General features: G+C 41.7%; 2 protein-coding genes across 2 annotated transcripts in view; both read left to right on the plus strand.

The window, feature by feature from the left end:
* The first annotated feature begins 5,951 nt into the window (after positions 1-5,951).
* LOC132597705 (tripartite motif-containing protein 77-like) overlaps positions 5,952-23,836 on the plus strand; it is a 40,111-nt gene continuing 22,226 nt past the window's right edge. Inside the window, exon 1 of the mRNA XM_060303971.1 lies at positions 5,952-6,073. The gene's annotated coding sequence lies outside the window, so the exon portion shown is untranslated. The remainder of the gene's footprint in view (positions 6,074-23,836) is intronic.
* On the plus strand, positions 16,948-18,990 carry LOC115850846 (lysine-specific demethylase 4D-like). The gene is given in 3 exon segments (XM_060303970.1): positions 16,948-17,142; positions 17,145-17,681; positions 17,684-18,990. Coding segments are annotated over 3 exon segments (1,965 nt in total). The 5' UTR covers positions 16,948-16,955; the 3' UTR covers positions 18,925-18,990.

A 23,836-nucleotide genomic window follows, 5' to 3' on the forward strand; every position in this document is an offset into this window, starting at 1 on the left:
AATGGCTCTATCGTTCCTACCAGATGCAAATCCTGAGAGCAGAATGTCTGTATGTTCTCATTTCCTGCTGTACCAGCTGACATGTCACGTTTCTGACTTGTATTGCATTAGGTGGGACTTTAACAGAGCCAGCAGATCACTGACGTTCACTAAGGTGAAAACAGCCATTCCAGCTATGTATGAGCAACAGCAAATCAATGCAGTCAGTATTTTGGAATTGTGCTGAGGCCCATATTCACATAATGTGGAGGGCAGTGAAGGCATCTCCTCAGGAGACTTCAGGAGAAATCCTCTGGATAAACAGCTACCAGGTGAGAGATCAGGTGTGAGAGTTGAACGGGCTATAGATTTAGAATTTGAGGTTATGCATGGGAAATCCTGGGTCCAGAGACGGTTAATTTTTAGGAAAGAGCTAGGGTTAAGAATTTGCAAAGAAAGAGCTCAGGATCCATTCCCTGGGAATGTCAAGGGTCTATTGCATAAGTTTCTTTTTCCTGAGAAACTCCTTAGTAACCCGGTGACCTAACCTCAGCTCTCTTGTGGTATATCACCTTGACTGTACTTACACACGACCCTCTAGGACCCTGAGTACTTTATTACCCTATGGTTTAGCTCATGGATTGAACCAGATTACAACAGTAGATAATTATCTTTCTTGGCTTTCTCTGTTTAGTGAGGACTCAATGAATATTGTCGATTGAGTGAATGACTTGAAACCACCAATAGAAATGAAAAAAAGAGCTAGTATCATAAGAAACACCTAAAATAAATAAATAATTCCTATTACAGCATAATTGCTTTTATGTTAATTGTCTTTTAAAACAAGATATCCAGTTCTAAGCTGGGGTTTGAAATAACTTACAGAGGCAGAGAATAAACTCTGTTTCTCTTATTCCAATATGAGACCTTCATTCATTGACTCCACAAATATTAAGCACCCTCACCGTGCCAGGCTAGTCCTACGTGCTAAGGAAACATAGTATGACGTTTGTGATCTGCTCGGAGACAGACAGGCAGTTAGGCAGTTTCACCACGCCACAGCTTCTTCCCAGCTACCATAACCATAGCCAGGCTCTCCCCCAAACTGCTGGTTTTAGAGCCTCTGAAGAAAGGTATCTTTTACTGGGAACAGTCAGCCTCAAGTTCAGGGCCAAAGCCTCTTGGGGCTCTAAGAGCTGTTTCATTCTGTTCTCGGGCTCATGGCAGCTCTCTTGTTCACTTTTCTCAATCGTACCTGACAAATGGGCACAGGTCACCTTTTGGGAGAATGATGGCTACTCCGGGCATTCCTTTCTTACCAGGTGTGCAGGGGGATGGGACTGGCTTTGAATGCTTCCACTGGCTGCTTCACTCTAGGAAGTGAGTGTGGCTTACTGTCAAATCCCTCCCTTCCTCCACTCATGACATGGACATTCGTTGGCTCCTTTAGGAGCCTGGTCATTGCAATTCCATTTCCTGTGTTCCATTCCGTTTTCCCACGATCTCCCCCCTTGCTATGGACCGAATGTGTCCTCCTAAAATTCATATGTTGACACCTTAATCTCCAGTTCGGGATTTGCAGGTGGGGCCATTGGGAAGTAATTAGATCATGAGGGTGGAGCCCTCATGAATGAGATTAATGCCCTTCTAAAAAGAGAGACGATTATTCTCTTCAGCATGTGAGGATGCAGCAAGAAGGTGGCTGTCTGTAAACCAGGAAGAGAACCCCCACCAAGAACCTGACCATGCTGGCACCCTGGTCTTGGACTTCCTGCCTCCAGAACTGTGAAAAGAAAATGGTGCTCAATCCCCCCACTTTATGGTAAAGAATGTTGACCTAAAGAGACATCAAACTTCTACCTGTCCAAGGTATCCACATCTAAGTGGGTCTCAGTTATATCACCTTTCTGAGATCTTGGCTAAGATAAAGGGATGGGTACCAGGTACTGCCACCAACTCCAGGCCAAGTATTAAGAGCAGCTTCTCGCTTTTCTGGGAAATGGGTCAGTCATGTTATCATTTGCCATTGCTATCTTGGACATTGGTTTAAAAATGAGCTATATATTTTGGCTCTGATGAAGTTAGAAGAGCTATATATAATTTATATCTCTATCATCTATTAAATATTCATTTAGTACTGTTTATGTGCTATGTATTTTTCTGAGCTCTTTGTATCCTGAATTTTATCACATCTAAGATGCCACTGATTATAAGCTACACCATTATTTTTCCTACCACTGAGACAACTAAACTCTGCTATGCTATTGACTGTAAATTGCACCTCAATTTCAGACATGTTAAAATGTGAAAAATGCATGTCTTAGAATTAATGAAACATGGTATATTAATGCATGTTGTCTTAATTAAAACAACTCTAGGAGGTAGGTTCTATTACTATCCTGACTTTGTAGATGAGGAAACTGAGGCATAGAGAGGTTCCACAATATGCCCAGGAGCACACTGCATTTGCACCCAGACAGTCTAACTCCAGGGCCCAGCTCATAACCACTACACTGTTCTCCCTGCAGATAAGGAAAGCCGAAAAAAAAAAGTTTCAGAAAAGTTATTTTAAATATTTCTCTGCATGAGGAGACTCAAAGTTATTCCTGTCTGCAGTTGTCCCCTAACATCTGGATCTATATCCAAAAGCTGAGCAATCCGGAAGTGCTCAGGAGTTCTATGGACCATATGTCTATTTTAGTGCAAGCTCATGGGGTGAGAGTGTGCATGTGGACACATGGCTGCTTCTGTGAGGACTGAGGTTGACTAGTATTACTTCTAGACATCATCCAAGGTTTAGCTTTGCTAGAAAGAAGACACTTCTGCGCACAGTTTCAGGAGAGCGTGATTCAGCCTCCTGTTGGCTTGGGTGTCAACCACCCCTTTTGACTCTGAGGCCTTCTGCTTCTCACTTGAGGGTTGAGCCTGGTGTCCTTTCTTAGGTTTAGTCATGATTAGGAATATAAATCAGGCATCCTCACCCAAATAGCACCTACTCCTCAGCCTCCTTTCCTCTCCTGGTAATGCAAATGTGGTTAGTTTCCTCACTACCTGTCAATTTCATACAAGAGTTTGACAATCAACAGAGAGGAGTGACAAAGAAGAAGGTTCAGGAACCTAGAAATTTAATCATTCTAGTTTACAAGCCACAGTTTCAACATATCTCATCATTAAGTATGATTTTACACCATTGCGACTGTTTTTTCAGAGCTACTTCTCCCCAGATTAGCTTCAGCGACCTTTCTCTGCCCTCATAGCACATAGCTCTCTTAAAGAGCACTTCTCACACTGTATCGAAACTTCTTGTCTGTCTGTCTGTCTGTCTTCCCTACCTACTTCAGGTTCTGAGGTACCAAGTTCTGTATCTGTCTTGCCCTGGGCTAGAGGTGACACAGCATGAAGTCTACGTTACAGAACTCACTGGTGGCGTGAAAGTTCCCCAGCGTTGTCCTTCCCTGTCTCAGGCAGAGCATCAGATAACTTCTGCTTTCTTTTCTGATTACCCATGGAGCCCTGCGAGGTGCTGGCCTGAGAGCAGGGACCAGGTCTAAGCTCGTTCCTCCCTGGATACTCGGCATCTAGCCGGTGCTCATGGTAGATGTTTTAAAAACATTTTGAAAATGAATGAATGGACTAGAGTCAAGAGACTCCAAGTGAAATTTCATGGAAGGGTTTTTCTCCCTTTCTTTTATTCATTTATTTAATCCCTGTATTGAATACTTACTGTATAACAGGCACTATGTATATATATGAGGGGGAAGGTAGCAATGAGATACAGGGGAAATACTGGGATTAATAGACACAATCAGGGAGCTCCCTGGTGGTCCCGTGATTAGGACTCTGTGCTTCCACTGTAGGGGCCTGGGTTCGATCCCTGGTCATGGAACTAAGGTCCCACAGGCTGCAAAAAAAAAAAAAAAAAAAAAAAAAAAAAGGCACAATCAGGGCCCTTAACATCACGTAGGGCAGGAGGAGGGCAAGGGGTGAGTGAGTACATGATTGTTAGGAAGATGGATGAGTTGAGGACCTAATGTTTGGCTGCATTGTGTTTAAAAAAAAAAAAAGAAAAAAAAGGTAAATGAAAGAGTTGAAGGGATGGGAATACAAGGTGAGAATTCCAGGCCAAGGGAAGTATTTTATGATGTAAAGTCTCAGGACAAGAGAGAGCACTGTCTGTGGTAGAAACTGCAAGAAGTTGAATAGTACTGCTCAGAGCAAAGACGGCCAGGTGGCACAGGCCAGACGTGAGGCCCAAGAGGAAGGGATCAGATCTCAGTGGTGTTGGGGGTCAGGTAGGTAGCAGGGTTTCATCCTAAGGCACATGGAGAGCGATTGACGGGCTGTAAGAGTAGGATGATGTCATCAGATTTATTTTAGGAAGTCACTCCAGCTGCAGAATGGATTGGCGGGGATGAAGGGATTCAAAACTGGGTTTGAGAGAAGAGGTGGTGAGGACTGCAGGGCTGGAGAAGAGTCTAGTTTGACTCATGTCTTCAAACAGCTTGGAAAAGAATCAACCAAACCACTGAAATCCAAGTAGAATGTCATTTTATTCCACATCAGCCATTATTCTTCCCCTTCAGGTCTTTGCTGACAGCTATTGACACATGTTGGATTGGCATGGGTGTGAGTGCAGAGGCCTAAGAGGATCTGGTTAGAAACCTCGTCCCCAGGAGAAGAGAGTCAGTGGCAAAGAAAAGGGACCAGAGGTGACCAAATGGAGACAGTGAATTATGGCTCATAAAGATGCTGGGAAAGACAGGCTTCCCCTAGAATGAGCTGTCAGTAAAAACTTTAATTAGATCAAGGTACTCCCATGATGTACTGTGTTCTAGAATCTTGGGGTGAGGACATTTGTAATTTGCAAAAGTAAACTCAATATCATCATATAACTTCCCTTTGGAAAGCAGCAAACAAAGAGAAGCTTTCTTGTTTGTACTATAAAGTAAAAGGAACTAAAGTAGACAAAATCAGCCTGGCTGTGGGATGTGCAAATGTTCTGTGTTATGTGCGTGTTGGTCACTGACAGGGGTCTGGGGAAAAAGTAGAATTTGCCGAAGAGGGTGGGGGAGTAGTGGCAGAGATAGTTATGCTTATCAAAGGGGGGAGCAGGGATCAAGAAAGTTTGAAAAACAGTGAATTAAAGTCATATAAGTGCTTTAGTAATAAAAACTGAGAATTTATTTATATATTCTGCACTTTTTCAAACACAACATAATTATCAAATTTGACATCTATTACTCCAGACTCTGTGGTAGCCAATGGGACCCAGAGACTAAGAAGGGACCACCCTGTCCCCCAAAGTACATGATCTAGTAGAGAAGACAGAGGAACGATTAATACCCTTACATGACAAGTAGCATAATAGAGCATGTATAAAGAACATGAGAAAGAGAGGGATTGGTTTCTAGTTGTTTAATTGTGTTTAGAGTTGACAACATGAATCGACATTGGGGAGCATGTATAATCCTAGATAGTAATATAAATATTAAAAAATCCCATGGAAACCCTAATCCTCACAGCCTCGCATGGTGGACATGGCAGAGGTGTACAAGGATAAGGATGACCTGGCTGAGGGACAAGTACCACATGACCAGGGTCATCAACTCCAGATCAAAGGGGACTCCAAGTCAGGTTGTTACTGTGACATCACACTGTATGTGTCTTTTTTTGTTTTTATAATTAAGAAATAAATTTAGGTTTCATTTCAAGGGTCAAACATAAGTCAACCTTTCATTTCAATGAACCTTTCATTTCAAGGGTCAAACAAAAGTCAACCTTTTCAGGTATTGAAGCCTCCAAGGAATTGGTTCTTAAGCTCCAAAATGTGCTCTTCTGACAATTTCTCTCCTATTTTATAGGCTCACCTCATGGATTTGCTGTGACTTAGAGGAAAAGCCAAGCTTACGAAGCAGACGGACCTGGCTCAAATCTGGCTCAGGACTCACTGATTATGCCATCTTGGACAAGCATCTGAATGCTCTGGTCCAGTTCCCCACGTGGCACGCTGAGGAAATAAGATTAAATAATAAGATGTGAGTGAAGGCACCCTAGTAGGCACTCTGCTTCTGTCTCTACCACCACCGCAGTAAAGGTACCATCTCTCAACTGGATCTTTATAAATGTTTGTCTTCATTTATTCTGGGCCACTCCAGTCTGTCCATTTCTGCACAGAAAACAAATGTGATTGTGTCTCCGACATTGAAAGATCAAAAGCCTCAACATGATTTATATAATATTTCTTTCCAAACTGCAGGACATGAGCCATTAGTGGGTCATAGAAACAACTTTGTGGGGTAGCAGCAGTATATTTTTTAAAGGGGAACAAAATAGAACACAGCAGAAATACTAGATTGCAATGTCAATTTTAAGCATAAGGATTGTTACATGAAGCTTGTTTTCACAATATGGGTCCGGGTTTTAGTATTTTCTGAGAGAAGAAATAAGTGCACCTGTGAAATAAAAATAGGACGATGGTGGGGGGCAGATAAGGAAGCTATGTACACTTGAAAAAGCTATGGGGACAGAAATGAGCTGTTGAATATTAAAAGTTTGATAGGAGAAATGAAAAAGACAATAGAAGTAGGTTTACAAGATAAGGATGAGAGAAAATTTCAGAAGATAAAGCATAGTGGTAAGGGGATAGGAAATTGGAAGAAGAAAAGACACAAGAATTGGAGGTCCAGTCCATGAGGTCTGATATCCAAATACAGGAGAAAATGTGCAGAGGGACAAACTAGAGGAAGTTGTCAAAGAAGGAACTAAAGTTTTCATAAAACTAAAGAACAAGAATTTTGAGACAGAAGAAATTTAAGAGCACTGGGACAAAGAAAAGCTCCTATAAACTAATAGAGAGGAACACAACACACTAGGACTAGGAATCATACTTACATCTCCCTTATTCCTCATACCATACTCGCAAAACAATAAAAAAAGTTAATAAAATAAACCCAAAAACCCCAGTTAGAATTAAAGGTATAATTAAAATCCAAATTAAAAGTACAACTACTATAGAAAGAGGAAAAACCCTGTAAGATAATATTTATCTGTCTCTGGATGGGCAAATAACTTTCTAAACATAAAGGCCATGAAAGGCATTACAAAGGAAACGACCCACTCAACATTTTAATATACTAAACTGAAATATGTGCCAAAACGATTTAAAATTAAAATTAAATGTAAATTGAAGAAATGGCAAACTGGGAAAAAACTATGAACACATTAAACAAAGGGTTTAACATGTAAAGTATTCACATGAGCAATTTGTAAAATGTTCATATACTGTGTAAAATATGCGAAATAGTCACATAATGTATAAAATGTTCATGTAAGTAGATGAGAAAAAACACTAGAACCATATTAGAGAAAAATGGGCAAAGGATATGAACCAATACAAATGGCTAGATTCACTGAAGACGAAAACGTCAATCTTAGTTGTAATTTAAGAAGTATAAATTAAAACTTGAGCTACAGTTTTTCACCAAAATTTTTCACAGTAATTTTCTTAACAAATTATTAAAGATTGCTTTTCAGAGTAAAGTTAATGGTGAGGATGTAAAGTGATATGTTTCCGGAAAGGTTTGGCGATACATTATAAGTATTTTTAATGTTTAAATCTTGCAATGCAGTAATTCCATTTCTAGATATCTAATCCAAGGCATTTCATTATTTAATGTTTTACCAAATATACTGTTCTAGGTACTGAAGTATAGGATATTTATAGGGGATTAGTAATACTTGTGGAAAAGTAAAAAACAAAATAACTGTCCAATAATAGGGGGAACGTTGAGTCACTTATCTCCATCAAATAGAATTTATTTTGCCATCAAATAATATGGGTATAATTATTTTCAATAAACGGTAAGTAGACTTTCTAACTTGAGAGGAAATTTATTAAACACAGCGTTTAGATATTGGCTGTCAGCAGAAACAATGGCTAACGTCTGAGGCATTCTGTCAACAATCCTCATTTGAAATAATAGCTTTGAAATATGCATGGAACATAAAAGACAAGAAGGCTTTCCTGCTGTCCTGAAATTGTTGAGCAATCTGTACGATAAGCAAACTGGACAATGGCCACAGTGAGAGGATTTATTAAACTGACCTCACTTCTTACCTTCCCCAGTTTAAAACACACACGCAAACGCACATGCAAGCGCACACACACATACACACACACACACACGCACACACGCACACACACACACACAGACACACACACAGACACACACACACACACACACCAGGAAAGCTTGGAGGAATTATTTTTGAAAGACTCCGAATTTCCAGAAGTCCATCAAGTCTAATCATTCTGCTAAAAATACTTTTCTTCAATTGTCAGAATTGTCAGGTTTCCTTAGATGAAGAATTTCTGTGTTACTGGGGATACCATGAATAAGGGTAAAATGGAAGAGTAACTGAAACGAAAGGGCACTTATTCTCAACTAGTACCTGTGGCTCCAATTGAAAGAAACATGGAGGCGGTTTCACAGTAAAAGCAACCATCTGAGACCCATAGAGAAGACATTTGTCTGGAGCACTGAAGGATCACCGGAATTGTAATCGGCAAATTCTGAGAAGTTTTGATTTGCACAAAGAGTTACACTTACAAAATCACAGTGTTTCCTTTCGATGCTCAATATCTGAAGACTAATGTGTATCTAGATTATTTTATATAGATGGTAGCCCAGCCTCATTCCTCCTAGGATCCTTAGAAATGTAAAAAGAAAATAATTTAGTTTATAAAACAAATACAGGGAACTTCTCTGTCTGTCCAGTGGTTAGGACTCTCTGCTTTCACTGCAGGGGGACAGGTTTGATCCCTGGTCAGGGAACTAAGATCCCCCATGCCACGTGGCATAACCAACAAAAACAAAAACAAATATGCAACTCTAGCGTTGTTTTCGTTGTCTATTAATAATTCAATAAGAAATGAGGGCCTGTGTGATATTCATAATCAGCATTTTATGGTTTATTACGGGAAAGGCCCTTAGCATGGTATTTAAATTTTTGACATTAATTTTCCTTCTAAATTGTTTCACTATTCACTTTTCATTTCTTTAGAGGACGTTTTCACATAGAATGAAAATTTTTATTATATATTTATATAGTTTTAAATAAAATCATTATAGAAGAATTTTTAAAATTAAAAATTAGGGTGAGATGGGCAGATTATCACATGATACAGGTGACCGCTACTTGTAGATCCTCAGGGTCTAGCTTGAGTGGTGACAGCTATAAGTAGGAGAGGAAGGCAAGCTGGATCCTTGGCTTCTTATATAAGGAAGGAGAGCACAGGAAGCCTCCCTGGGGTATACAGATGTCCCTGGGGCCTCACAGTAGACTGTCACGAGATCCCCTGACATCACCGATTATATGACTAGGGAGAAGGAGATGTAATATCCAACGGTAACTGGGATACTGTATTCCTATCCTTAGAAAAAATGATTTCTAAAGGAGGAAGTTAATTTCAGGAGAAAGATGATCAATTTGTACTAAACAAGTTGGTTTGCAGGGGCTCAGTGGCGAGTCATGAAGGAAAAGCAAATCAGAAGCACAGGAGAAAGTCAGTGCTATTAGAGAAAGCTACGGCACTAAATAATATCTTTAAAGAGAGAGAGAGTGTGATACTAAAGAATGCCGTGAACATAAAAAGGAAATTTAAGGGGAAAAATAAAAAGAGTTAAAAGAGAGATGAGAATTCAGCTTTGAAATAAGACTGCATTTGTGTAGTAGAAAAAGAAGTGGAACCAAGGAGAAAGAAAAGAACCGGAGAAGACTGTCAGTACCCTGGAGATCAGAGACATTTTAGGAGGAAGGAGGTGCGCCATGAATCAATGATGTAGAGAGATAAAGTGTAACCCATGGAGCAGCACTTGGGAGACGATGTGATGATTTACAGAGATGAATTTCAGTGGAGAAGTGGGGTCAGAATCATAGGCGGAGAGAGATGAGGAAATGTTTTTGTAAACGTAGATTATTTTTGTTTATGTTTTGACATATTGGGTATTGAAAGGAAGGTAAGAGAAAGGATGCAGCTTAAATCAGGAAACAGACTGATGACTGATGATTTAACTCTTTACAGAGGTGATAGTGATCATTTAATTGACCACAGTTTTGGAATGCATGGGAGGTGTCAATTTAAGGAGTTTAAATGGCAAGATTAGCTCTGGAGAGGGGGAGTATCTTCTCTTCTCCTGAGACAGGAGAGTAGGAAGAAAGATGGGGTGTAACCAAGAGGAGAGAGATTGCAGTGTGTGCCAAATGATTTTCGTTACTTATTTTTTACTAAACATTTTTGGAGTGTGCACTATATGAAGTACCAAGATCCCTTGGAAAATATGATGATGAAAAAGGCCTAGAGAATGCTCTCAAAGTAGTTTTATATGGAAGATAAGTCAAGTACAAAAATAACTGTAGGGATTGAGAACACAAGCTATTAACTTAAATATAAATTTTTCTACACCTCAGTTTCTTCCTCCATAAAATGGGAATAATGATAGTACCACCTATGTTTCCAGCATCCCATTCTCTTTCTAGCTTACATTTCCTAGTGTTCTAATAGAAGTATTTGACCAAATGGAGACATTCAGCCCATGAATCAAACACTGTTTCATTCTCCATCATTGCCCTCATGTTCTCATTTCCTTTTTTACCCAGGATAAATTTACTGGCCCATCATTTTAATCACTCTCTTATCCCTCCATCCAATCCATCAAGACACTTGTTCCTCTCTCCTTGAGATACACATGGCTGGAAAACCCTAACCCTGATGAAACCTTACTATTTGCTTTTTTCCCACCTTTTGAGTCCCCTTATGAATGGAAGAAAATTCCACAAAGTCATAAAAGACAACTTCAGGAAACACATCAGGGCCAAGGCACACATAGGCTCTGCATTTCTTCAGCATCTACATGGAGAGGCATCCCATGTTGAGGAGGGCTTTGTTGTAGTGGAGTCCCCTTCCCCATTGCTCTTCCTTCATATAGGGCTTTGAAGACAGCCACTTTATTAGGAAAGGGACCTTCAGACTGCTTGGGGAATTAAGCTGCCTAGATATCATGCCAGCCATTTACAGGAGCCGTCTGGGAAAGCCAGCAGCCCTGTACATTAGGAGGCACCTGGGGACCTTGGGCCCTTTTGGATGCTATAGCCCTCCAGTCATGGAAGGAGTCTATGGTAGCCTACTGTTCAGGCATCTTAGGATGAACATCTAGGGTCAGTTTTGAACAATGCTTCTCCTTCATAACAATCTATCCCCAAGACCCTTGAGTGCTCATCAGGTGTTTCTGGAATAGGAAGAGAGATATTATTTGACTTCCACCCAATCTTTAGAGGCTAAGTTAAGTGCATTTGTGACACTCCCTCAGGAATAGGCTAGATTGTCAACCACTTCCCCTCCCCACCATTTATTACCAATACATTCTGTAGAGACCTTGAGATTGTTTCTTCTATCGTTGACATTAAAGTAAGAAAAGGAGAAGAGCGTATTCTTTTGATCCTCCATTACCTACCTGCTGCATATTCCACGGTGCACGAGTCTCCAGGGCAGAGGCATAAAGAGCTACTACTGCTCACTCAAGGGGCCCCTGCCATCAGTATTCTGGTCTGCAGGAAACATTCGTTTTATGCACTCTTATTTTTTTTTTAATGATTATTGGAGTATAATTCCTTTACAATGGTGTGCTAGTTTCTGCTTTATAACAAAGTGAATCAGTTATACATTTGCATATGTTCCCATATCTCTTCCCTCTTGCATTTGATGCACTCTTACAAAAGCTACCAGCAGGGGTCACAGAGAGCAAGCCCTTCCTTGCTATTATTTTGTCCCTGATCCCAGACCCAAAGGATAAAAGTGTTATGTTTAAGCCAAATAGTGGTGACCTCTTTGGGGAGAGAGGTGGTAGAGGATTGGGCCCCAGCTTCCTCTTGTGTTGAATGGACCCCAGATAACATATAGGGACCTCTGGCACCTCTTGCAGACCATAGGAGATGTGGGGAGTTTCTATTACTTGGAACAATGGCAGGCCAGCTGATCTTCCTTAGTCTTATTGGGGAGACTACAGGGTGAGGAAGGTTCAATGCCTTTGTTCTCTAAAGGCAGTTGAGCTCTTCCTCACGGATTTCTTTAGCATGGTTTTCTTCTCCTCTCCCTGGTTCTTGTGCTGTCCAAATACTACTGGTGTTTAATGCCCTGAGCACTGTGCTAGCTCCGCCCATTCTGGCAGCTTTCCCAGGGAAATCCCTCTGTACCTAAAAGGACCCTGACATTTGTATAACCTTTAGATGCCATATATTTTCTTGTAAGAAATCTTAAAGGAAAAATTTCAGGCAAAACACCTGTGTTTTGTGGGCTGATAACTTTAAAAATGAGGCCTTTTACTAGACATTTGGAAGAGCTGATTCCATTCAACTGTGATGGCGTCAGGAATGATGCAGTTAGAGTGGGGCTGATTTGAGTAGAATCTGGGAGAGATACATGGGTACTGACCATCAGTTCAAGTTTCACTTGAAACTGTTTTCTTGAGAGAGTACCTGTTTTCTTGGAAAGAAAATTGTCTCTACTTTTATCCAAGGCAAGAGGATCAGAGGAGCCTTCACTAAAAAGGTGATGTTTGGGTTGAGGCTTGAGAGTTGCCATGGTGCTAAGACCATCAGACAAGAGTATACCGGCCTTTTTTGAGACACAGCCAGGAATGTGTTTGGAAGGAGAGAACAAGGAGCAGGGTAGAAAGGGGAGAGGTCAAGAGGTGATGGTGGGCCAGATCACTTAGGGACTTTTAGGACATTCGAAGGATTCTAAGTGGGGTGGAATGGGTGTGCCTGACGTTTGAGGACAGGGAAAGGTGAAAGAAAATATTTGAATGGTGGAAATTAGGGAGCTTAAAAGGATTAAGAAACAGTATTAAGGGAGCACTTGAAATTGGGTTAATGAAATAGTTTGCTTTTTTCTTTTTTTCTTTGTTTATTTGTACACATATATTTTCTGTCCTAAAATTATAACTATTACATATGCTCCATACAGTTCAAGTTGATCTTGGAGTATGTTCAATATGTTTCTTTTTTTTCACACACACACACTGTATTTTATTTTTCTAAGGGATAAATAAACTGACACCAAGCATTGTAAATGGATAACCACAACGAGAGCAACAAGGATTGCAATTACCAAACACGAAACACACTCATACTATGTCATAATAGTGACATTCAGTCCAGTAATCCTCCACAGTAACAGCTCCTTTCCTTGCAGTGAAAATTGATTTGTATATTTTCTGCCTCTGAGTCCTTGTGGGATTTTTTTTTATTATTCAAACAGAAAGTCAAAAAAATTATAACCATCCGCCTCAGTTCACTCAGTGCCATGTAATTAAATTTTTTCAAGTCTTGATCTTTTGTTAGCACTTTTATGAATTCATCAGTTTTCCATTAGTGTTTTGACAATGCTTATTCATTCAATTCAGCAGTATAGTCAGTTACCAGAAACCTGTACTTGTCAGAGTCTTTTCCATGAATTCCTTGAAGATGAAAACCTCTTATAGGAACATTTTTGCAAAAAATGTACACCCAGAACTGTCTGTAAATGACAAAAGACTTAAAAATGACCACGGTTAAAGATTTGATGAAAGTTCATAATAATGCAACTGACAAGGAAATTTAGTTATTTCTGAGATACACGTTTTAAAGTAATAACTAGAATTATGACTTATAACATTATACCAGAACATATAAGATTTTTAGAAATTTCATATAATGCCTGAAACATTTATATTAACATTTCCATACAAATAATCCAAAGAATGTGTAGTACTAGTTGTTTTTTGTTTGTTTGTTTATACTGCAGGTTCTTATTAGTCATCAGTTTTATACACATCAGTGTATACATGTCAATCCCAATCGCCCAATTCAGCACAGCACCATCCCCACCCCACCACGGTTTTCCCCCCTTGGTGTCCATAGGTTTGTTCTCTATATCTGTGTCTCACCTTCTGCCCTGCATCCATTTCATCTGTACCATTTTTCTAGCTTCACCAGACATGCATTAATATACGGTATTTGTTTTTCTCTTTCTGACTTACATCACTCTGTATGACAGTCTCTATATCCATCCACATCTCAACAAATGACTCAATTTCATTGTTGTTTATGGCTGAGTAATATTCCATTGTATATATGTACCACAAATTGTTTATCCATTCGTCTGTAGATGGGCATTTAGGTTGCTTCCATGACCTGGCTATTGTAAGTAGCGCTGCAATGAATATTCGGTTGCATGTGTCTTTTTGAATTATGCTTTTCTCTGGGTGTATACCCAGTAGTGGGATTGCTGGATCATATGGTAATTCTATTTTTAGTTTTTTAAGGAACCTCCATACTGTTCTCCATAGTGGCTCTATCAACTTACATTCCCACCAACAGTGCAAGAGGGTTCCCTTTTCTCCGCACCCTCTCTAGCATTTGTTGTATGTAGATTTTCTGATGATGCCCATTCTGACTGGTGTGAGGTGATATCTCATTGTAGTTTTGATTTGCATTTCTCTAATAATTAGTGATGTTGAGCAGCTTTTCATGTTGATGCATCTCTTTTTCCTAACTTTAATGAGAATGTTACTTTTGTTTCACTGTTAAGAGTGATCCTTGCTATTTTTTTTTTTTTTTTTTTTTTTTTTGCGGTAAGTGGGCCTCTCACTGTTGTGGCCTCTCCCGTTGTAGAGCACAGGCTCCGGACGCACAGGCTCAGCGGCCATGGCTCACGGGCCCAGCCGCTCCATGGCTCACGGGCCTAGCTGCTCCATGGCATGTGGGATCTTCCTGGACCGGGGCACGAACCCGTGTCCCCTGCATCTGCAGGCGGACTCTCAACCACTGCGCCACCAGGGAAGCCCTCCTTGCTATTTTTTATCTTGAAATTCTTTATCTTACAAAACAAGTTTTCTCTTGATGCTTTGCAAGTAAGAATGTAAAATCATGAATGGATTTTTCATTTCATCAGATGCTTTTTTGGTACCTATAAGAGGATGGTAGTTTTCATTTACTTTGTTAATATTCTGAATTATATCATTAAATTTTCCAATGTTGAATCATCCTTCCTTTCTATTTGGTCATGATGTATTATTCTTTTATTATATTGCTGTATTTCGTTGGATAACATTCCAGTTTATGTTTTCATCTATGCTTATAAACAAAGATGGCCTGTAGCTTTATTTTTTTATTGTCCTTTTTTCGTTTTGCTATCAGAGATCAGAATAGCCTCATCTGAGTAGCTTTCCAACTTTTTCTATGCTCTGAGACAATTTGCACAATAAGAGTTAACTGTTTCTTGCAACTTTTCTAGATTCACATATAAAATGATGTGTCCCCTGGACTTTCAGGGGTCATACTTTGAACCAGCTTCTTATACTGGGGTATTATTCAAGCTTTGTGGTGTTTCTTGGATCCATTTTGGATATGTTTCCTCTCCAGAAAATTATTCTTTTCTCTTATCTTTTGAAAATCTTGCTGTCACGTTTCTCCTAAGATTCTCTTTTGAGATTTTAAAAGTTCTTTTGTGCACTGTTTCATTCCTAGTGGTTTATTTTCCCCTTCTTTCCTAGGCTCAGTTATGCCCATGTTTTATTGCTATCATTAATTTCTTCCAAGAATACTTTTGGTCATCAGTGTTTGGTGTTGTATGTGTTTTCTTTCATTAACTTTGTCTTTATTCTTTGTTATTTTTTACTCCTACCCCTTCTTTCTCTTCTTTATTTTGTAGCTTCTTCAATTGAATGTTTAGTTCATATATTTTTAATCACCCTTGCTTTTTCTTTTGGTACGATGAAAGATATTTGTCTCCTTTAATGCTTTTAACCCTAAACTATATTTTTAAATTTATTTAAATAATTAAAAAAATTATTTCACAGAAATTTGTAAAAATCATCATAACTTGATGATTTTTGACAGTGAGCCATTCTGATGGCTGTGTAACCAGCACCTGGCTTCAGGATAGAATATTCACATTTTTCTAGAGACTTCCTCACTCCCCCACTCACAACCTCTCTCTTTCACAAAGGTAACCACTGCTCTGACTTCTAACATAGATTACGTTGCCTGCTTTTTCTCTTTATATAAATGGAAGCAAAGAATAGGTATTCTTTTGAGTCTGGATAATTTTGCTCAGTATTCTGTTTATAGAATTATTCTTATATTTTCATGTAGTTCTTGTTTATCTTCATTGCTGTATTGTATTCCATTGTATGAATATACTACAATGTAATTAACCATTCTAATGTTGACTGGCATTTGAGTTGTTTCCAGTGTTTGGCTACTGAAATAATGTTGTTCTGAACATTCTTGGACTTGACTTTCATTGCACAGACATATACATATCCTAGGCATGAATCATAGCACATGGGTAAATTAAATTTTAGTGGATACTGTCCAAATAGTTTTTCGAAGTGAATGTAATGATTTCCATTCTCCTTACTAGAGTACAGGAATTTCCACTGTTCACAACAACATCATTTCTTGTCCTGTCAATCTTATGAAATTTTAGCCTTTCTTTGAATATGCAATTATATTCCATGGTGGTGTTTTATTTGTAGTTCCCTAGTAACTCTTTCCAAACATTAGTTTGCAACCTGTCTCTATTGTATTTTTTCTTAGCTTTTGTTTCCAACACTGCCCTGAGGACACTACATTTGAGATACCCACCCAGGGCTGGGTGGTGATTCACTAGAGCTCAAGGGACCAGAGCCAAGTGTCAACCAAGGACATCACAGACTTGCAGGCTCAGCAGCATCAGTCCAGAGCAAGGCTTCTGCCCAGTGTGGAGTCCCCGGCAGAATCAGCAAGCCTAAGAAATATTATCAACTCATTGCATTAAAGTCTACTGGGGGTTCCTGCTGATATACTCCAACCCATTTTTGAAAAAGTAGTGTTTTCCAGCATCCTCACCTATCCAGAACATAAGTAAAAGCTTGGGAGTTTCTTGCTTATTAATGAAAGCTATGAAGTCTAAGTCCAACTGGGCCCAGAACCCAAGTTGTAGCATAATGGTATTTCGTCCAACCAAAGAAGAGTTTAATGATTTCAATAAATACATTGCTTATATGGAATCCCAAGGTGCACACCGAGCAGGCCTGGCTAAGATCATTCCACCCCAGGACTGGAAAGCCAGAGAGACCTATGTGACATCGATGACATCTTAATAGCCGCTCCGCTCCAGCCGGTGATTTCTGGGCAGGCAGGTGTGTTTACTCAGCACCACAAAAAGAAGAAAGCCATGACCGTGAGCGAGTATCGCCGCTTAACAAACAGTGAAACACACCAGACTCCATTCTACTCTGATTTTGAGGATCTGGAGCGAAAATATTGGAAAACGCGCCCCTATGGTTCACCAGTATATGGTGCGGACGTCAGTGGCTCCTTATTCGATGAAAACACGAAGCAGTGGAACCTTGGACACCTGGGAACCATTCAGGACCTGCTGGAACAGGAGTGCGGAGTGGTCATCGAAGGCATCAACACCCCCTGCCTTTACTTCGGGATGTGGAAGACCGCCTTCGCCTGGCACACGGAGGACATGGACCTTTACAGCGTCGACTACCTGCACTTCGGGGAGCCCAAGACTTGGTACGTGGTGCCCCTGGAGCACGGCCGGCGCCTGGAACGCCTGGCCAGGGAGCTTTTCCCGGGCAGCTCGCGGGGCTGTGAGGTCTTCCTGCGGACAAGGTGGCTCTCATCTCGCCCACGGTCCTCAAGGACAACGGCATCCCCTTCGATCGGGTCACTCAGGAGGCTGGAGAGTTCATCGTGACGTTTGCCTATGGCCACCACTCCGGCTTCAACCACGGTTTCAACTGCGCGGAAGCCATCAATTTCGCCTCCCCGCGTTGGATCGATTATGGCAAAGTGGCATCGCAGTGCAGCTGCGGGGAGGCCCGGGTCGCCTTCTCCATGGACGCCTTCGTGCGCATCCTGCAACCGGAGCGCTACGAGCTGTGGAAACGCGGGCAGGACTGGACCGTGGTGGACCACACGCAGCCCACGGTGCCCAGCAGCCAGTTCCTGAACGCCTGGAGGGAGGTCCGCGCGCCTGGGGGACCCGCGCTCCGCCGGAGGCACTGTCCGTCCCGCAGCGCCTCGCACCGCCGTCCGCCCGTGGCCGCCTGCCATGGGACCCGCTGTCGAGCCCCTGTGGATCCTGCGTCCCCGCCCCCCTAGCCGGCCCGGGGTTCTTGCTCTGCTGCCCAGTTCGGGGCTGCGGCTGCCTACAGCTCCGCGGAACCCGGTCTGACTCCGCCGCTGACCGCAGGTCCATCTGCTGCGGATCTCCCCCTACCTGGACGATACGGTGCTCGTCGTCGTCCTCAGGAAGAGGGGACTCAGGATCCGACTGTCCGGGCCCGGACTAAGAGGCGCTTGTCCTTAGACACAACACTCCCATCTCTGGACTTAGAAGCTCAGCTCCCGTTTGCCGGCGATCCATTGATGGACAACCCTGCATTGCTGAGCCCATGGCTGCAGCATCCTTCTAAGCCTTCCGGGTGCTGTTGCGCCCCTGATCTTCAACCCTTGGGTCCTCCATTGGATCCCGAAAATGCGATGCACCCTGGCCCATGCCTGCCATCTCTGGAGGGTATTACATCCAGTGTCCTTGACAGCCTCCCTTTGATTCCTCCCAACGTTCCTGGGACTGTGAGAGTGTTTCCCAGGGACGATGCTGGGAACTGCAGGGCCCCCGTGAACTTATGTGAGGGTTTAAGTTTGGACCAATCTTACGCCTCTAGGAGTCTTGTCCCAGCTGCAGAGACCAGTCTCCTGCACACCCTTGACTGTGATCCCCTGGGACTAAAGCTAGAGGCACCTGCATCTCTTGAGTCCTGCGAGGAATTCCTCACCAATGCATGGTATTCAATCTGTGAGCCCATGACTACTGAAGAATTTGCTAAATGTGACTTTATCTGACCCTCCACCCCAGAAACCACAGAAGCTCTTTTTTTAAAAAAATAAATGTATTTATTTTTGGTTGCATTGGGTCTTTGTTGCTGCGCGTGGGCATTCTATAGTTGTAGCAAGCAGGGGGCTACTCTTCATCGTGGTGCGTGGGCTTATTGCAGTGGCTTCTCTTGTTGCAGAGCATGAGCTCTAGGCACACAGGCTTCGGTAGTTTGGCACGTGGGCTTAGTAGTTGTGGCTCGTGGGCTCTAGAGCGCAGATTCAGTAGGTGTGGTGCATGGGCTTAGTTGCTCCGTGGCATGTGGGATCTTCCCGGGCCAGGGCTCGAACCCGTGTCCCCTGCATTGGCAGGTGGATTCTTAACCACTGCACCACCAGGGAAGTCTCTAAAAGAATCATCTTTAATGGATATGGGTTCAGTCAGATTCTAAAACTGCGGTCCAGCACCAACAGCAGCATCTCATAATTTGTTAGATGTGCAAACTCTGTGGCTCCACCTCAGATCTACTGAATCAAGAGTCTTTGTGGTTGGGCTTCCCTCAGCCTGCGCGTCCGGAGCCTGTGCTCCGGAACGGGAGAGACCACAAGAGTGAGAGGCCCGCGTACCGAAAAAAAAAAAAAAGAATCTTTGTGGTTGAAGCCTAGCAAGCTGTGGTTTGACAAGCCCTGCAGGTGATTCTGATGCACCTACTAGGCTAAGTCAGTCTTGATAATTAACATCAAATCTGACTAGGATCCCTTCTTATAAAGGAAACAAAGCACAGCTGGGAAGGGCAGCTTCTTTTGCCCTCTCTCGTCTCCTCCCCTTCCTGAATGTGGACAGTGGGCAGGGATACAGAGAATCAGTTCCTGGTGTTGGGGACAGACAAAATCAGGCAACAGGGGTTCCTTGAGACGAAGCATCAACTAGAAGGTGAGAAAAGTGAGTTGTATAAAACAAAATTACCTTGCTTCTGGTTACTGTTAGTTTGTCTTTCCCTGTAGTTTGAATTAAGCGTTTAATCAAAGTTCCAACCTCATCTCTGCCCCTTGCTTGAATAAAAATTAGACCAGGACCATATTATGTGGAACAAACCCACCTGTGGTCACCTTGATGGTAATGGGGGTTATCCAGAAAACCTTCAAAGAAGTGGAATTGGAGTGAGAACTGGCCTCTGCACCTGGAGACTCCCCTCCCCTCTTTGGCAGGTTCTGAGTTTGCTCCTATTAATGAAAGAGGCTTCATTATAGTTCATACAAATGTCTGTGGGTACCATAGGGTTAACCAACTACATCTCCTCTTCTAATACAATCTTGCACTCATATTTTTGCTACTTGCAAAAAAATCTGTAAAGTACAAAATAACAAAAATAAACTGTTTTAACCCAGAATACATAAGTAGCCTTTATTAATGATTTTGTTAATATTTTTGTATACTTCTTTTTAAATTTTGTGTTCCATTGGAGAAAATTTTATTAAGAAAATTAGCCAACAAAATTTACTGGGATTGACTGGTAAGATTGCTTTTATATATATTGAAAGAAGGATTGAGGGGAAGAGAAAGAAAAGATCCACATGGTGTGAAATCAGTTGCAGTGTTGATATCCTTCTTGGGAAAAATTCAGAAGCAAATCTTCTAGGGATGAGATGATGTTTTCAAAGGTATTTCACATATCACAGCAATTTCTGTATATTTTTGAAAACCTCTGAGTGTGTGTGAGCTTACAGGCACACATGCAAATGAGAAGGGGAGAGAAGAAAGTCAGATATTCCCACCCTTCTGAAAGACTTTAATCTTTGAGGGGATCTTGTCTCTGGAGAAAAATAGCAAGAAAAAGAGGCCATGTTTTTCAAGGATAAATGAAATTCAGAAATTTTTTTTCTCTTTTATCTGCTTTTTCTTTTTTTTTTTTTAATTGTGAGAAGCTGGTTTCAGGTAAGTGATAGGCTAAGCAGGGGTGATTATTGATGAAAGATTTCATATAATGGCTTTGAAAGGAATAGTACAGATTTTTTTTTTTACTGTTATCGTTCACTGAATTGGTTTGTATAAAGGAGGAAATTCATCCAATTTGTTCTTGTGGTTATTCCTTCCCTCTTTCTGTGAGTTTATTACTTATTTCAAGGAACAGAGGGGAGAAGAGCCCCACTTAGAACCTTTGACACCAGGAGGCTTCTTAAATGTCTGTTTTCATGTAAACCCAGGATGGGGCTTGTGGGCATTCCCACCTAGGAATATTGTACTCATGCTGCAGTGGCCAAATCTCCAAAAGAATGAGGAATGGGGAGAAGCTATGAGAAGCTGCTCTGTGTAATAGTAGGGTGCTTGTTCTCAGTGCTAGAACGGGGGCTATGATGCAGAACTCCCTAATCTAAGGGAGCTGTATTCAGAGACAATTGGCAGGCTATGGCATGATCAAGCAAAAGGAAACCTGAGTCCTGGTTGTGGACTGATTGGGTCTCCGGGGGAAAAGAGGATCCCAGGACTCATGAACTCACTTCTTCATGCTTTACTATGCCTAGAGTCCTCACACAGCTTCAGTATGTCTCCCATCTCTTTGTGGCTCCACTAGGAGCCTAAAGGGATCCTGATGTCATCTACCTCTAAGGGCAGCTGAGACCCTCTGGCTCTGAGAAACTCTTATTAAAAGCCACACCAAGGTTCAAGAGCGTGGTGGAGCAGTCTAGGGATTCATTTTAGGAGGTGTGGGAGCATGAAAAAGCGTTTTACTGCTACCCTACAAATTGAGAACTAAATGAAAGAAGGTCCAACTAACTAAAGCCCACCTCCTTGATTGTGAGTTCCTTAGCTGAGACCTTTGGCCATTTCCTACTGTGTCTTTTAAGCCAGGTTGAAGAGCTCCAAGTAGAGATACTTGAGATCTGTTACTATCGTGGGTCATGATATGGAGAGTGGGGGTGGGACTTAGAATGCTGAGTGTGAAAAACAGATGAAATCTCCACTCTGGGTTATATACAGATATGTCTGTTTTCCTACATCATTCTTCTACAACAAATTTCAAAGTTTTGAAAATCTTTTAAATGCTTTCCCTGTTTCATCAACTACTGTCTCACATTTGGGTTTTCCCTCTCTCTCTCTCGCTCGATTTTTATTACCTTTGCTTCAATTCCTGTATTTTTGCTTTTCTCGTGAGTGAGCTCCCTCTCTCTCTTGTTGTCATTTTGTTCATGTACTCAATAATAGTAGTAATTAAAACTTCTGCAAGGCACTGATCCAATTACCCCCCCTTTGAGATAGGTACCTAGTTTGTTTTGCAAATGGGAGCATGGCCGCATCTCATCTCAAGTTGACCAGGGCTAGTGAACAATGGGTCTGAGAATCAAACTCAGCAGTTTAGCTTCAGGGCCTGTGCTCTTAACCACAGGCCACAGTGCTCTCCACTGTCTTTTTCACTTTGGGTGTTCAGAAACAGCAGAAGCTTCATGCCAACTCCTTGAAATGGGATTTTCTACCACCGAGAATAATTTTGAAATGTGCAGGAAGTTTTGCCTGTTGCCTCCCATATCCGTATCTCATATTGTCTACAACCCTGCTGAAATTCCCCAAGGATTATCTCTCTTTTGGATTTGTTGGCACATCTATTAAAGTAAGGACAGTTTACTTTGGTCCAGGCACTGTTTGAACCTCTTCTTCTCTATATCTGCCCGCAGGGTCACAGTAACCCTTTTATGCTAATTTCTCTACAAATGCATCTCTTCTTTTGCACTGCTTTCTCTAAGTTCCTCTCTACTCCTGATGTCTCTATTGTTCTAATCTCATCTCTGATCCTTTACCTGGACTTTACTTTCCTCTTCCTTTCTTCCTATTACATAATCCCAAATACCCCTTGTCCTGTTAGGCGTGACCTCCTCACATGTTTGTGGAATCAGTCAGGACAGGAGAACCTTCACTCCAGCTTCTGGAAATGAGGCCACATCACAGGAACGTGACTGAACATTCTGGAAAACTTCTTTGGCCACTTCCTCCCTTTGATCCTACATCTTTATTGCTGGGTCTCAGGTAAGAACAAGCAGCAGCCATTTCTCACTCTGGGATATTTAGATGATCAACACATCTTTTGTTATGAAAGTGAAGAGCAAGGGCAGAGCCCTGGAATGTGGGTAGAGACATTCCAGACTTTTGTACTGAGATCCGGGCCAGACAGAGGACTGAAGGAGAAGGAGAAAGATGTCAGAGTGATTTTGTCAGACATCATGGTTCAGTAGGGCCAGAGGAGAGGTGCATATAAGAAGACAGTCAAAATCCTGTGGCAAGGACAGGGCCTGTTCCTTCACAGCAGAATGGTAATATAGACACTAGATTTTTGCAAAGAGATGCCATGTCTCAGAGCCAGCATCAGAAACTTCCACAATCCAGAAGAGTGGGAGGCCACAAGAACTAGGCTGACTGTCCCTTCAGAGTATGGGAGGCACGGGGACTGTGAGAATAGAACAATTTCTGTCTGAGAGTGGGGGCAAGTTTCAGTCTCTTCGGGCCACACTTACTGGTAAGGTCCAGTGGATGACTCAGCTATGGGTTTTTAACATCTGTCTATTAAAGGCAGGATATGCCACCCTCTACTCAGAAATACTCCCATGGACAGAAGTCCACAAGGCCCATATTAATAAGACTTTCAGTGAAATATGGAGACATCAGAAGGGGTTTCCTGCAGAGGAGAGGTACTGACCTTCTTCACCACTCAGTCCTAGAATCACCAAGTCTTTTCCTGGTGCTCTATGAGGAGATGAACATCTCTCCCACTCAGTATTGTGCATATCTGTGTCAACACTCTTTTACTATGTTGTATTCAGAGTAATTGTCCAGTTGTCCTTGAAGGGCCCCACAACAGAAGAAGTATTTACTGTGCCAATTTTCCAGAGAACTAGAGATGCATTTAATAGAAATGTGGAGCTTGAAGTGTGGAGCTATCTCATTGAATCC

The sequence above is a fragment of the Globicephala melas genome, chromosome 8, assembly GCF_963455315.2.
Source record: "Globicephala melas chromosome 8, mGloMel1.2, whole genome shotgun sequence".
Lineage (NCBI taxonomy): Eukaryota > Metazoa > Chordata > Mammalia > Artiodactyla > Delphinidae > Globicephala > Globicephala melas.